The 16809-nt window shown below is 41.7% G+C and overlaps 1 protein-coding gene across 1 annotated transcript in view; it reads left to right on the top strand.

The window, feature by feature from the left end:
• Positions 1-14456, top strand: part of LOC306862250 (gamma-aminobutyric acid receptor subunit alpha-6-like) — a gene marked incomplete at both ends in the record, with an annotated part of 30640 nt that extends 16184 nt beyond the window's left edge. The window contains 2 exons of the mRNA XM_079405001.1: positions 9499-9734; positions 14202-14456. Coding sequence (XP_079261127.1) covers positions 9499-9734; positions 14202-14456 — 491 coding nt within the window. The remainder of the gene's footprint in view (positions 1-9498; positions 9735-14201) is intronic.
• Between the last annotated feature and the right edge of the window lie 2353 nt (positions 14457-16809).

The raw sequence follows: 16809 nt of genomic DNA, 5'->3' as shown, positions 1-16809 counted from the left end.
ATGCTTTTGGGAAACACAGCTCTGTGTATTGGATTCTATTGAACACCTGAGAAAAGAGCTATTAAAAAAAAAGATAGTTGAGAATAATATAATAGGTCTCTTTAACTGTATTAAAACAGTAACAATGAACTGGTTCAATTCATTTAACCAATGCAATTCCCAGTAAATAAATCAAATAATAATAAAAAAAAAAAAAAAGTAATATGGCATTGTGGCTTTTTCGATATGCATTAGGTGAGGTTGCATAAAAGTACCTTTACTCAAGCCTTTATATTCCAAGTCTTCAGAGCTCTTGTGGTAGCTTTAACGAAATAGCTATTCACTAATGTTGTTATTCACTGAAAATATTCCCCTCTGCTCTCAAATCTCATGTGAAATTTGAATATGTTCATATTCAGTTGTGACACATCAGTTCTGAGTCGCACAAGAACCAATGAAGTTTGGCATCATTACTGTTCAACCTGGCATCACATGCTTCCACCATATTTGAATGTACGCAAGTGTGAATAAGAACTATGGCAGAGGAAATGATTATCAGTGATATTGTAACACATTATACTCTTTCCCTCACAAAAAAACTATTGCATGGCATCCAAAAACTTGAAATATAGAGCATGTGCTGAATCAACTATTTTATTATTCTTTTATGATTCCTTTTGTCATTTAGAGCTTGATAACCCTTGTTCACCATTCAGACGATCATACAGGTTTGGAATTACATGAGAGTTAATAAATTATGATTACTGTGAAATATTCCTTTAAGGCTTAGTGTTTACATGTGTTTATTCAGCTCTGTCTGTAGTTCATTTTATTACTGGATGCTACATGCAAACTTGATCCCTGACAGCTCAGCTTCCCATAAGGTCCATTTATAATGGACTCCTGTTATGTCTCTATAGGGCTCAGTCATCTAGAGTCAAGCTTTGTGCTTGCCATACAATGTAAATATCTCTATTAAGGCCTGGGTATGTTTAATTGTTACTGTGCTCATAGCAGGTACTCCCTCTCTTGAATGTAGTCTCTCCTTGGGTGAGAAAGCGTATCTAATTTCTATCAGCTCGACCCATTGACCATGAGCTGCCCTATAGATCACCCACAGCAGGCCAACAAAAACACAGCAAGCCAGTCCTGATGTGGTGAGCTCGGCAGATTGGATCAGCAACACCTTTGCCATTAAAGTAACAGGTTTTGAGAAGGTGAGGCATAGTGGGGTGAAAACGCAGAAAGACCAGATTTGCTTTACTTATGTGAGATGTGTGTATGAAGTAAAGTGACAGCACATGACTTGGTATGACATGGAGTTTGCAATCAAAAGAAAATAACGGAAGTTGCAACCCAGACCTCTACCATTTTTCTCAGTCTGTTATGAAAATATGTCTTCTAATCGGACCCTAATATCATGTAGTTTTCAGAACTTGTACTCCTCTGAGTAAACAGCAAAAGTACAGTCATCTACAGTCATCTTGTACTTCTGTCTTCACATTTTGGTAAATTTTATCTTGCCCATCTGATATTGAATTCCAGTTCACTTGAAATCGGATGGCTTTACCAGCAGCAATGATTTAAATTAATTAATTAATATTCTTGGGAATGTATGTTTTATCTCATGTATAATGATTATTTATTATTCAGAAGCCCTAGTGGTACTAAACAGGCACCATCCACCAACTTTTATGCACATGTTGCGATATCGCAAAAAAACGCTGGATGGAAACGCCAAGATGCGCATTAATTCTAAAAATGTGAAAAAAAATTTAAAACGTATACGCTCAACTAAGTTGGATAAATGTTTTATCTGGTAAGAAAACATGCACATAAACTATGATGGAAACTGAATAAATTCCTTATTGTGCATCAAAAAAAGAATTTGCGATGGAACTGGACCAACTAATGGACAGATCTCATTGCACAGCATCTGAATGTCATGGCAAGGAAGTGATGAGGAAGCAAGTGCGGGTGAAAACAGAGTTTATTGTTCGTCAGATGGAACACACACAAACAGGAATGTAATGATGATGAGTGACGCAGGAACCTGATGGACTACACGGCTGGATGGAGGTGAAGAGTCGGATCCGTAGGTGGTGAGTGAATATCCATGCAGGAACGAAGAACACAGCCACACCGACACGGGACATCGACTAACACACCAGACAGCGGCACGGATGAGAACGAAGCAGGAACAGGCACAAGAACAGCACAGGAAGGCATCCACAACAATCTGACAATGAGACGAGAAACTGGTGAGTATTTATAGGTGTGTTGAAGAGCTGCAGCTGGCGCCGCTAACGAGGCTCAGCTGAGTGTAGTGAGCGGTGATGGCTCGGCCACGCCCCCACACACACACACACACATGACAGAATTACGGAACAAGGAGGAAGCAATGAATGAGTGAACCGTGACAGTACCCCTCCCCTAAGAACGCCTCCTGGCGTTCCCAGGTTCTCCTACCTGTCGATTGTAATCATCGATAAGAGAGTGGTCCAGTATGTCTCTCGCAGGCACCCAACTTCTCTCCTCCGGACCGTACCCCTCCCAGTCCACGAAGTACTGAAATCCGCGTCCCCTCCGTCTTGAGTCCAGTATACGATTTACCGAAAATGTGGGTTCCCCGTCTACGAGTCGCGGCGGGGGGGGAACCAGGGCTGGCGGATTAATCGGAGAATGAAACACGGGTTTAATTTTGGATACGTGAAAGACGGAATGAATCCTCCTGTACACCGGAGGAAGTTTGAGGCGGACTGCCACCGGACTAATGATCTTGGTGACAGTGAACGGGCCAATGAATTTGGGAGCAAGTTTATTAGAAACGGAGCGAAGAGGAATGTTCTTGGTAGAAAGCCACACTTTTTGACCTACGACGTAAACGGGGGCCTTAGACCGGTGGCGATCGGCTTTAGCCTTGGTGCGCGCCCCCACTTGGAGTAGAGTCTCACGGGCTCTAGTCCAAGTGCGGTGACACCTCTGGACAAAGGCGTGAGCGGAGGGGACCGCGACTTCGGATTCCAGACTGGAAAAAATTGGTGGCTGGTAACCTAAACTACATTCAAACGGAGATAGGCCCGTGGAAGACACTGGTAACGTATTGTGGGCGTACTCCACCATAGATAGTTGTTGGCTCCAAGAGGAAGGATTCTTGGAAACCAGACATCGCAACACCCTTTCCAAATCTTGGTTGGCTCTCTCGGTTTGGCCATTGCTCTGGGGGTGAAACCCAGAGGACAGACTGACAGTCGCTCCCAGCAATTTACAAAACTCTTGCCAAAATTTGGACACAAACTGGGGTCCCCTGTCGGAAACCACGTCTACCGGGAGGCCATGTAAGCGAAAGACGTGGTCAACGACTGTCAACGCTGTCTCCTTGGCTGAGGGTAATTTGGGCAAGGGAATGAAATGGGCCGCCTTCGAGAATCGGTCCACCACGGTCAAAACGACTGTGTTGCCCTGAGAGGGCGGGAGGGCGGTGATAAAATCTAGCGCAATGTGGGACCAGGGTCTCGAAGGGACCGGCAGCGGTTGAAGTAACCCATCTGGGGGTCGATTGGAAGTCTTACCAGTGGCACAAACCGAGCAAGCCAAAACAAAACTGTGAATGTCGTGAGCCATACGTGGCCACCAGAATCGTTGCTTGACCAAAAAACTAGTGCGATTAACTCCTGGATGACAAGCCACGTTGGAACAATGCCCCCACTGAATAACATCGGACCGTAATCTCTCCGGCACAAATAACCGATTCGGTGGGCAACCGGGCGGAGGCGTTACCCCTTCTAAGGCCGTTCTGACCTTCGACTCGATCTCCCATGTGAGTGTGGAGACAAAAAGAGTCTCGGGTAAAATGCACTCGGGAGTAGACGGGCGTTCGGAACTGTCAAAAATGCGTGATAAAGAGTCGGGTTTGATGTTTTTGGAACCCGGGCGGTACGAGAGAGAAAAATCAAAACGACCGAAAAAAAGTGCCCACCGAGCCTGCCTGGAATTCAGTCTTTTAGCAGTTCTAATATATTCTAGATTCCTGTGATCGGTCCAGACGATAAAAGGTACCCCCGACCCTTCCAACCAGTGACGCCATTCCTCCAACGCTAATTTGACTGCCAACAACTCTCTGTTACCAATGTCGTAATTGCGTTCGGCCGGGGATAAACGATGGGACAAAAACGCGCAGGGATGCATCTTGCCGTCCGCGGAAGAGCGTTGGGATAGCACTGCGCCTACCCCCACCTCTGACGCGTCGACCTCCACCACAAACTGACGCGAGGAATCAGGGGCTATGAGGATGGGGGCTGAAACAAAGCGGCCCTTTAGTTTGGTAAACACAGCCTCGGCTATGTTAGACCACCTGAACGTAGTTCTGGGGGAGGTCAAGGCAGTCAGAGGCGCGGCTAGTTGGCTGAAGTTGCGAATAAAACGCCGGTAGAAGTTGGCGAAACCCAGAAACCTCTGTAGGGCCTTACGGGAGTCTGGGCTTGGCCACTCCACCACAGCCTTAACTTTCTCAGGATCCATACGCACTCCCTCGGACGACACAATGTACCCCAGAAAAGGAACAGACCGTGCATGAAAAGCGCATTTCTCCGCCTTGACAAAAAGCCCATTCTCTAGCAACCTCTGAAGCACTCGCCGGACGTGCTGCACATGTTCCTGGAGAGATGAAGAAAAAATCAATATGTCATCCAGGTAGACATATATGAACTGATCTACCATATCTCGCAGCACGTCATTGACGAGTGCCTGGAAGACCGCCGGGGAGTTGGACAGCCCGAAGGGCATAACCAAGTATTCAAAGTGCCCCCTGGGGGTGTTAAAAGCAGTCTTCCACTCATCCCCCTTCCTTATGCGGACCAAATGATAGGCATTACGTAAATCCAATTTTGTGAAAATGGATGCTCCCTGCAACCTCTCGAAGGCTGAAGACATCAACGGTAAAGGATAAGTATTCTTTACCGTGATGTTGTTCAACCCTCGGTAGTCAATACAAGGACGCAGGGACCCATCCTTCTTCCCCACAAAAAAGAACCCCGCCCCCGCCGGAGAAGAGGAAGGGCGGATAAACCCGGAAGCTAGAGAATCAGAAATATATATTTCTCCATAGCCTCCCTTTCTGGAACAGAAAGTGAATATAACTTGCCCTTAGGCGGAGACGTACCTGGCAGTAAATCTATGGCACAGTCGTAAGGACGATGCGGAGGAAGAGAAGCTGCTCGAGACTTACTGAACACTTCCCTCAGGTCCTGGTACTCCGCGGGCACGTTAGACAAATCCATCGCCTCCTCCTGAAACACAGAAACAGAGACCAACGGACAGGCAGACACAAGACAGGACTTATAACAATTATTGCTCCAAGCTATGACGGATCTTTGATGCCAGTCTATTTTGGGGTTGTGATTGATGAGCCAGGGATGGCCGAGCACGACAGGTGCCAGGGGGGTGTCCATGATAAAGAAGGATATAGTCTCAGTATGGTTTCCAGACGTGGTGAGGGTGACGGGTTCAGAGGTGAAGGAGATGGGAGGTAACTCGTGACCGTTGAGGGCGTGAACAGAAATATTGTGCGTGAGGGGTTTGATGGGGATCTGAAACTTGTGCGCAAATGTATAGTCCAAAAAGTTACCTTCTGCCCCGGAATCCAGTAGCGCCTGACAGCTGAGTGAATGTGTAGCCCATCTCAGTTTTACCGGGAGGAGGGTCGATGATGTTGATGAGGTCTTCTCTGCGGAGATCCCACCCGATAGTAGCCTCACACTTACTAACGGGCTTGGTCTTTTACTGGGCACCTGTTCAGAAAGTGTCCTGCCCCCCCACAATACAGGCAGAGGCCCTGGGATCTCCGCCTCTCCTTCTCCTCCCGGGAAAGCCGAGCCCGCCCTATCTGCATGGGTTCGGGATTGTAGGTAGGGCTGACCACGTCCCCGTCGTTGACACGTTGACTCTCAAACCCACCAGGGACTCGGTTGACCGGGACGCGTCGTTCCACTCTAGCGAGTCGTGCGTCCACTCTTAAGGCCAAGTCAATCAGTCCGTTGAGTGTGGTGGGGAGGTCCAGGACGTAGATCTCTCTCTGGACGCGGTCAGCCAGCCCATGCAGAACATGTCCCACTGCGCCTCCTCGTTCCAGCGACACTCCGCCGCCAGGGTCCGGAACTCGATGGAATAGTCAGCTACCGATCTTTCCCCCTGGCGGAGATCGGCGAGAATTCTGGCCGCCTCTCTTCCGGCGACGGCACGATCGAAAACCCGCTTCATTTCCTCGGACAGTGCCTGGAACGAGGCGCAGCATGGATCTTGATTCTCCCACACCGCTGTTCCCCATAGTGCCGCCCTTCCAGTCAATAGTGTGATAACACACGCCACCTTGCTCTGTTCCGTGCTGTATGTTCTGGGTTGCAAAGCAAAATGCATGGAACACCGTGTGAGGAAGGCCCTACAAAACCTGGGTTCTCCGGCGTACGGTTCGGGAACGGGCAGCCGAGGCTCCGGCTGGAAGGGGGGCTCCGATGGAATGGGAGGAACTGGCGGTGTGGGTGGCGCAGTGGGAACTCGCAGCTGTTGAAATTGCTGGGTGAGCTCGGACACCTGCGTCACTAGAGCCTGAATAGCACGACCCGTGTTATTCAGGCTCGCCTCCTGAGAATTCATCCTATCAATGCTTTGGGTGATGAATGCCTCTAGTGAAGTGGCTGAGGCACCCGCTGCTTCCATGGTATGGTCAGATTGTTCTGTCATGGCAAGGAAGTGATGAGGAAGCAAGTGCGGGTGAAAACAGAGTTTATTGTTCGTCAGATGGAACACACACAAACAGGAATGTAATGATGATGAGTGACGCAGGAACCTGATGGACTACACGGCTGGATGGAGGTGAAGAGTCGGATCCGTAGGTGGTGAGTGAATATCCATGCAGGAACGAAGAACACAGCCACACCGACACGGGACATCGACTAACACACCAGACAGCGGCACGGATGAGAACGAAGCAGGAACAGGCACAAGAACAGCACAGGAAGGCATCCACAACAATCTGACAATGAGAGGAGAAACTGGTGAGTATTTATAGGTGTGTTGAAGAGCTGCAGCTGGCGCCGCTAACGAGGCTCAGCTGAGTGTAGTGAGCGGTGATGGCTCGGCCACGCCCCCACACACACACACACACATGACAGAATTACGGAACAAGGAGGAAGCAATGAATGAGTGAACCGTGACACTGAAATGCTAGTTTTGTCATTCTAAAATGCTTGAGCAAAGTCTCGTCAAAGTGCTTCGTTATAATTAACTCTCAGAACTGCGTTCCCAAACAGCAGACTCTGAAAATAAGATAACATGACCTCGTTTCATCTCCGTGCTCTGAAGCTCATAGTTTATTGTTTACAAAAAATATTATATACAATGCCTTCGCCTACTGCAGCAAATTTCATTTTTCTTCATTACATTTAGAACAAGTTAATCAGGTAGTGACTCACTTCTACTCACTGGATGGAAACAAAGGTGCTTTGTTTCCAACTGTTTTATGCGATATTCCAATTTTGTGCATACTGTAAGTTAAATTTGTAACTTTGCTATTTTGAAGTAAGCAACTTATTCCTTATTAATTTATCTCTTATTCATGCAAATTATTTCAGAATTTTCAATGTCTCACTTATAGTTTGTACAATAGATAAATATTTAGAGCTTTGGTACGGCTACAACATTGAATTGAATTGAATAGATGAATTATGTCACATCTAATCTTAATAAAACAGTCAGATTTTGTGAATCAAGTTTACAGGGAACTATAAAATATATCTACATGTAAATGCAGTATTTTTAAAGCAAATAAGTTGTTCACAACATTGTTTTACATTGTAATGAAATTAATGGCACTCTGAGCCATTGAAAGAAATCCGTAATCTAGACAGCTATGAAGATACAATGTGAAAATGCTTTGCATTTTTCTGTTGGTTTTGTATGTATAATTTGTATACATACAAAAATAGTATGCAAACAAAATATTTACATCGGGGAGAAAACAACTGAAAATATTTGCGAAAAATATCTAACACAATATTGTTAAGAAAACATTAAGAAAAAAATTAACTGAATGAAATATAAAAAGGTATTTCTTGTCTCATAAAATAAAAACCCTTTGCCTTTGGGTAACTATTCTATAAATATATTTTATTAAATTAAGCAACATACGCGCTGCTTTAGATGTCAAATAAAATATCACAAAGCTTATTAAATATTGTTATCTTTTGTGCAAATCGCTTTGAATCTCAAAGGCTTTTCAGCCCTTACTGAACTAATGCCTATTATTTATCCTGGAGCTATTCCACTGTGTTCATGCAGAGCTTTGAGTAAATGGCCTTTTCAATAGAGCCAACATGCACCAGCGGCCCATTGGTCTCTATGATCCATTATAAAATAACTGTACGCTGCCTCCCACCCCGCATTTTCCCATCAGCCCCATTATGTTGGTGCTCAGAAACATGGGAGAAAGGATCCAAACTGCATAATCTTTTAAAAATAACAACAACAGTACAGGAAAGAGGTCTATTTATTCTATTTTTTATATTCTATTAAAATGTTGGATCTAGATTCAGTTTATTTTCAATAATCTTGAAGTCTACTGGGGTGGGATAGGTTTGGGGAGGTTTCTATGTTTGTATAGCTGCTTTGAAAAACAAAAGAAAGTAAGAAGAAAGAATGATATAGCTTTTGTACTTTAATAATCACTGTTGGATGGTTGAAAACCACTAAATGAATGCATACTTTACTGGTTTCTTTACTGTTACTGGTATCATGATAACCCTGTCTAAAAACCCTGGTGTATTTTGGTTTTACAAATTGCAAATGACACCCAAATGACAAATTGGCCTTCCTTTGAATTGTCATATGAGAAAAAAAATGGCTGCACTTCAAGTAAATGTCCTTAAATTTGTGTTGCCTTTGACATGTCATTAGTCTGATGAAGTGCATTAACAGAAAATACTGTAAATGCTTCTAGACTATTTTCGGTAACACTTTAGTTTAGGGACCAATTCTTAACTAGTTGCTTATTAGCATGCATATTACTATCATATTGGCTGTTTATTAGTACTTAATAAAGCACACATTAATGCCTTATTCGGCATGATCATGTTTTAGATCCTTTATTCCACCCCATACCTAAATTAACAACTACCGTACTAAGTATTAATAAGCAGCAAATTAGGAATTTATTGACGCAGAAGTCATAGTTAATAGTTGGTTAATAGTGAGAATTGGACCTTAAAATAATATGTGAGCCAATTTTAATTATTCTTCATTATTTTTCATTATTCAAAAAGCTTTTAACCATTTTAGGTGTCAGTTGCAAAAACAATAATGACAGAATTCTCATTTTTGAATGAATGAATTTTCAGTAATGTTTAGGATTCTGTAGAACTGAGGCAAAGTTTAACCTAATCAACCGAGAACAGAACAGAAATCTTTACCAAGGCTTTCTAGGACCAGTCAAGCTAACTGGATTTTGTGTTCATGTGTTCCCGACAGGTATCACCACAGTACTAACCATGACCACACTGAGCATTAGCGCTCGTCACTCGTTACCCAAGGTCTCCTATGCCACCGCCATGGACTGGTTCATCGCCGTCTGCTTTGCGTTCGTCTTCTCAGCCCTTATCGAGTTCGCTGCTGTCAACTATTTCTCCACCTTGCAGGCCAATAAGGAACTTCGGCGGGCCAACATGGCCTGTGCTGCGGCCAGAAGTGATGGAGAAGTTGTTACGGTAATTCTTTGTGTCTCCATTCACTCCAATCTCTCTTCTCTCTCCCTTTCATGGTTCGCTCTCATGATAACAGGCACATTAGATGAAAGGAGACAGCCAGTGGCCTCCTGAGCCATTTTACTGCTTTAGATTATATAATCAGTTCAATGTAGCAAAACATCCAAGCGAAAGCATGCCAGACTCAAAGCGAGGGGATCTATCCTCTGTCTCGCATGATTGCTAGAGGCGTTAGACGCAATGCCATCGTACTCTTGCCCGGAGTGAGAAAATTAATGTGTGAAGTCACAGTCTGAGTTCCATTGCATGTAAAGTCACAGGCGTAATGACAGAGACTGTGGCTCGGGTTTGTTCAGAATTGCAGGAGTTTGGAAGTGCTTCTTCTTACTTAGGTTTGCTCAGCTCGACAACAACTTCATTAAGACTTCTATTGGCTTCTAGGCGGTGTAAAAACAGCTCTACAGTAATTGGCTCATGATATGATCATCTCATAGTGTTTTGTACACCAGTGTTATTTGCACTATTGCCAGATACCTTTTCCTGCAGGTTTCCTGAATATTCCCCTTTTAATAGGACAAATCGATAGGCCCGTCCCAAACTCACCCCACTGGTTGAGCCAATGTCGTCTATGTTGTCCTGGCTGGGATGCTTAAATGTTTTTAGTGGGAATCAACCTACAAATGGCATTTTACATTAATTTCAGTTTGGGTATCAATTCTTACTATTAACTAACTATTAACCCCAGCTTTTGTTTCAATAAGTTCCTAATTTGCTGCTTTATTTTTCACTCCATAAATCTAAAATAATATCAATAGCCAGAAAAAAAATGTGTATAAAAGTGCTATTAAAGTGGATATTTCTGGATTGTTGGATCATTGAGAAAACCTGCCTTTAAATATATATATTTTTTATGTATTGTAATTGAAATTATGAAATTATGTATTGAGCATGTTCTTGCCATAAAAACAAATGTCTGTAGTTTGACTTCCTTAAGAGTGTAAACACTGTGGCATCTTTAAAACCCAGTAATTCAACATGTCAGCTTCTTGTTCAACCAATGGCAGCAATAAGCAAATCTGAAGCTAAAAAGCTGAAATAAGCATATATGATGGCTCTTTTGGAGAACAGTGCAACAGCGCACATTCATGAATGACATGAGAGCCAGAGACTGGATACAAGTGTGTGAACGTCCCATTGCCTTGGGTATTTAGCCTGAGTTAGGTGCTGCCTGTTGCGGTGTCAAAAATAGCTGCGGTCTTATGGCAGCATGAACAGGTGCTCCCAGGGCGGTTTCACATTGCAGCAGGACGACACAGTGATCTGCAGCTGACACTCACAGCTTGGAAACCTGCTCAATGATGGAAGTGAGTCAAAGCTGTTGCTCCATGCCAAAACTTTCCCCAGCCGGAAAAGGGCTGAGGCGCTGCAAATAAAAGGCATAAATAACCTCAGAGCAAAGACTAATTAAAGTTCATTTTGCAGATGTTATTGTTGCCCACCTGCTCTAAATTACATGTTTAGTGGTTATGGACTCTTAATAATGTTAAATTAGACAAGAAGAGCTTCCCTCTCCAGTTGTTTTAGTGTTTTTGTTAGTTTTTCCTGTTTTTCAAATATGATCAGTTTCACCAGGGATGAACTGCTGAACATTCTGCAGAACACACCACAAAATCTCCTACCGGTTTTCGATTATTCTGAAGTTTTGCTGAAAATAGTTTTTGGCGGAGCAGTGGCGCTGATCAAACGCTTCAGGATGCGCAGACGGGGGAAGCAAGCCGGCGCGCTCGTGAAGCTCAGTCAGCGTGGATTTCGAACACCATTGCGTTGCATCCATCTGGCGAATCTTCGCTTTCTACCCAACAAAACGGATGAACTTCTGCTCTCCCAGACAAATAAGGATTTCTCACACTCTGCTGCTCTGTGTTTCACAGAAACCTGCCTGAATGATGCCATTCTGGACAGTGTGCTTCATCTGCTGAGCTTTCAGCTGTTTAGAGCGGACCACAACGCAAAATCAACGGGGAAATCTCGTGGCGGGCGGGACATGCTTCTACATCAATGAGAGGTGGTGTACAGATGTAACTGTGCTAAAGAAGATGTGCTGTCCCAATATAGAAGCGCTCTTCATTAACTGTAAGCCATTCCATTCGCCATGGGAGTTTTGCTCGTTCATTCTCGTGAATGAGTGTTTACATTCCTCCCCAAGCGCACGTGAGCTCAGCTTTACAGAAACTCGCTGATCAGATCACAGAGACAGAGCAACAACACCTGGATTCTGTTGTAATCATTCTTGGGGACTTTAATAAAGCCAATCTCTCCTGTGAACTGCCAAAATACAAACAGCATGTTACATGTCCCACCAGAGACAGTAATATACTGGATCAATGTTACACAGCAATAAAGGATGCATACCACTCTGTCCCACGGGCAGCTTTGGGGCTGTCTGACCACTGCCTAGTTCATCTTATACCAACCTATAGGCAAAAACTTAAATCTGCTAAACCTGTAGTAAAGACTATGGTTAGAGAGTCGGACTCGTAATCCAAAGGTTGCGGGTTCGAGTCTCGGGCCAGCAGGGATTGTAGGTGGGGGGAGTGAATGTCCAGCGCTCTCTCCACCCTCAATACCACAACTGAGGTGCCCTTGAGCAAGGCACTTGAGCAAGGCACCGAACCCCCAACAGTGTAAATGGCTGCCCACTGCTCCGGGTGTTCACTGTGTGTGTGTGTGTGTGTGTGTGTGTGTGTGTGTGTGTGTGTGTGTGTGTGTTCACTGCTGTGTGTGTGCACGTTGGATGGGTTAAATGCAGAGCACGAATTCCGAGTATGGGCAGTATGTCACTTCACTTCACTTCTGATATATATATATATATATATATATATATATATATATATATATCAGAAGAATCAGAATCAGAATGAGCTTTATTGGCCAAGTATGTTTACACATACAAGGAATTTGTTGTAGTGACAGAAGCTCCACAGTGCAACAGAAAGACAGTAACAGGACACAGGTAATAAAACAAAATAACAAGAAATAGCCAATAACCAATGTACAAAGCAGCAAAAAAATAAAAAACACAATACACAATATATAATATAGGCGACTATGTATGTAAATATAAATATATTAAATATATATAATATAAATATAAATATATATATATATATATATATCCCCTTTGCCACCCCCCCATCCCCTTGTCCGTGAGAATATTTTCAAAACGTAACCGGTCCGTGGTGTGAAAAAGGTTGGAGAACCCCTGATCTATAGCACAACTGTACATACAATTTATTTATTTTTCAATTATTTTTTCTATTTTTGTCTATTTATATTTACATATGTGTATTTTTTATTCTCATCTTATTTTTATTGTCTGTGTGTTGTTGTCTCTGTGTCTTCGAAGCTTATGTCACTAAAACAAATTCCTTGTATGCGCAAGCATACTTGTCAATAAATCTGATTCTGAATCATTATTGCAAAAGATGTACTTTGTTACATACAACAGTTCGGTAACACTTTAGTTTAGGGACCAATTCTCACTATTAACTAGTTGCTTATTAGCATGCATATATTTAGCATGTTGGATGTTTACTAGTACTTATAGCACATATTTATACCTTATTCTACATAAGAATATTTTGTATTCCTTAATTCACCCTGTACCTAAACTTAACAACTACCTTACTAACTAATAATAAGCAGCAAATAAGGACTTTATTGAGGCAAAAGTCGTAGATAATAGTTTGTTAATAGTGAGAATTGGACCTTAAAATAAAGTGAGACCAACAATTCTTTACAGAGACTTTAACTGGTTGAAGATGGTGAGTTAGGCTCCAGGATAACATAGCATAGCATAGCATAGCATAGCATAGCATAACATAGCATAACATAACATAACATGACATGACATATAACAACATAACAAAAAATATAACATAAATTAAAATAACGTAAAAAAAATAAAATAAATAAGCTTTAGATCATGGTGTTAGAAGATACATTGGATCCTTGAAACAAATAAATATAGGGCCACAGAATAGAATAAATTTACAATGTATACATAAAATTGAAAATTGTATATTTTTAATGGATCCCTTTTTATCAAGTTTGCTTTCATGTAGCAGTATAAATCCACACAGATCTTCAACACTAGCCAATACTCCTACAACATCACTAAACAACCCTTCCTAAAGTGTTTTTTCTATTACAACAAATTTACCTTTGCAACAAAATCAAAAGAAACACTACGAAGGTGAACATTATTATTTCCGTGTTGTATTTGCTTGTTTGTATCACTGGAGCAAAAAGTATCACCGTAATAACATTTTCTGTAGCCTGTCATCACACCTTTCCTTTCTAGTCTGCGTTCCAGGCTGAAACGTGAAAAGTGTCCGTTGTGTCACCAGTCAAACACTTTGATAACTGTTTGCTTGTCCTCGTGTCACAAATGAATCTGTCTGTGTGTAGAATCCTCTGGACCCTGGAGGTGTGCTGAAGAAAAGGCTGAACTCTCTCTCTCAAAGAGATGCTCCTGACAGGTTATCCAGACCACCACAGCCTGATCTCCATCAGCAAGGCTCCACTGTCCCTGCCAACAGCATGCTGATAGGAACTAGTATTATTGACAAGTACTCTCGCATCCTTTTTCCTCTGTCCTTCGGGGCCTTCAACCTGGTCTACTGGATTGTCTATCTCACCAAAGACACTATGGAGTCCAGGTAGGAATCTGCTCTGTTGGTTTGGTAGCTGTTTGCTTTTTCATTCATTTAAGAATATTAAAATCAGTGCAGGTCAAAAATATAGCTTTTATTTGATTTTATTTTGACACAAATGGTCTAGGCTTCAAAACTGGCTGTGTACAACTTTTATTAATCAAAGTAAAATTGCAGTGGGTGTATATCAGAAACACACAGAAACAAGGACTCATTTGGCTGTATTTTGTTTTGTACCGTCACTGAAAGTGAGGTGGAGTGTGTGTCTGTTGCTCTAAGGATCATTGCCAGTGTAGGTGAATGTTGTCTCTACCAGCCACTGACTAGAAAAAAAGCATTAAGCATGTACTGCATTGAAATGGCTCAAATAGAAAAAGTACAGGAGAATACATTGTTATATTGAGCTCCTCCCCAGTCCAAAAAGAGCATTCAGTAAAAACTAAGCTGCAAATAATCTAATTTGTGAGTCTCATTCTAACCACATTCACAAAGGACTGTCCATATTTACACATTGGTAGGGCTTATTGGTTCATAATGGACCCTTTTCTCAGACTGTGATGACATGTCTCTACAGTTCTATCGTATAGCAAAATGTGTTGGTAACACTTTATAATAACGTCCATTTATAAGTCATTTATAAGTGATTAGTTAATGATTAACTAATCATTTACAAAACATTCATAAGCGATTAATAAGCGATTAATAAGTGATATGCTAACAATTTGTGTATGTTTTGTTAATTCATTTAAAAGTCATTTACAAGTAATTAGCTAATGATGAACTAATCATTTACAAAACATAACTATACATTCACACATGATTAAGTAATATGCTAACGATTTATAAATCTGTCATAAGTTATCTTTATAAATAGCATCATGAAATAATCAAACAGATCCTTAATGGTTAATAGTTAATAGTTAATATATTATTAATCACTTATAGATCATTGAAATGTCAACATTGTACTATTATCTCAATAAACATTATAAATCATTTACAAAGCTTTCTGCATCCCCTAATCTAAAGTGTAAACTACTCATCAGTTGTAAATGTTTTACAAACCTTCTAGGTTACAGGTTGTTTGTGAATATATATATATATTTACGCACACACGACTGGAAACCATAAAGTTTGTAAAACATTTACAACTGATGATTAGTCAGATTAAACCTTTAGTCTCAGAGCGGGACAGTGTATAATCAAACTCCTAAAGCCACTAGAACTCAGCATAAGTACAGTATGTGATCCTGCCTGTGTTATCATACTGTTGTACTGCTAAGACAGAAAGATGCTACAGTATCATCTACTATTGCATGCTGGGCTGTTCGGCACAGTTGTGGCAGTCCTTCACAAATCCTCAAACAGGATGAATTAGATGTGTCAATGACTGAATGGAATTAAGAAATGTATTAATGACTTCTGTGCTGCTTTTTTTTTTTTTTATGATAGGACGTGCATATTTAATAGAGATTTAATTCTTGGCCAATGCTGGGACTAATTTAGGGTTTCATGGAGCGCATTTGTTTCCTGTCATTTTCTTGTTCACCCCCTACTCTCTATTATCCCTCATGAAAATCATATTTTTCTCCTAAAGACATGATCACTTATCATCTGATAATAGGAGTGCTTTTTCTGAGCAAGATGGGAAATTCAAGAAACATATTCCTTAAAGTAATAGCTCACCCAAACTTTAAAAATAAATAAATAAATAATAATAAGAAGAAATTCTGTAATGATTAGCTCAACCATGTTATCCTAAAACTGTTATTTTTCCTATGAAACATAGGTGAATTTGAAAGAATCTTCATCCAGATGCCTTCCATATGACAGTTCATAGTGAGCACATCGACTGTAAAAACATCATACATCTAGTCCATAAGTGTCATGAATATATTTCAAGTCTTCTGAAGCCATATGATAGCTTAATGTGAGAAACAGACCAAAATTCTCTCAAAATGCTCTGAATTGTCATTCTGTGTTCGGTTACGGGACACACAAGAACCCATGCTGTTTGGAGCTTCGGCTGTGGTGCAGCATTTGTCAAATATTCACACCGACATAAATACGATTTCCGAGTTTAGGCAGAGGGGAAGATTATCATACAATAACGACTTAAAATCCAGTCTGTTCCTAAGGCCATGACACACCAAGCCGAGGGTCAGTCGATGTAAACAGGGCACACACAGAACGATCATCAACTTCTCTGTGCATTCCAATATATGAATATTTTCATATTCTAGTCTGAAATGAGAAAGATGAAGACAAACTCATCGTCATGATTCATATTCAAGATCGTAAGCAAGAGCTGCTTAGTGTACGGCTTGTATATCCACAGTTCTAGTTTCGATTTCCCTTCTTGA

Source organism: Barbus barbus (genome assembly GCF_936440315.1).
Source record: "Barbus barbus genome assembly, chromosome: 43".
NCBI classification, from domain to species: Eukaryota; Metazoa; Chordata; class Actinopteri; order Cypriniformes; family Cyprinidae; genus Barbus; species Barbus barbus.
The sequence above is the reverse complement of the archived record's forward strand: the minus strand, read 5'-3'. Positions and strand labels throughout refer to the sequence as shown.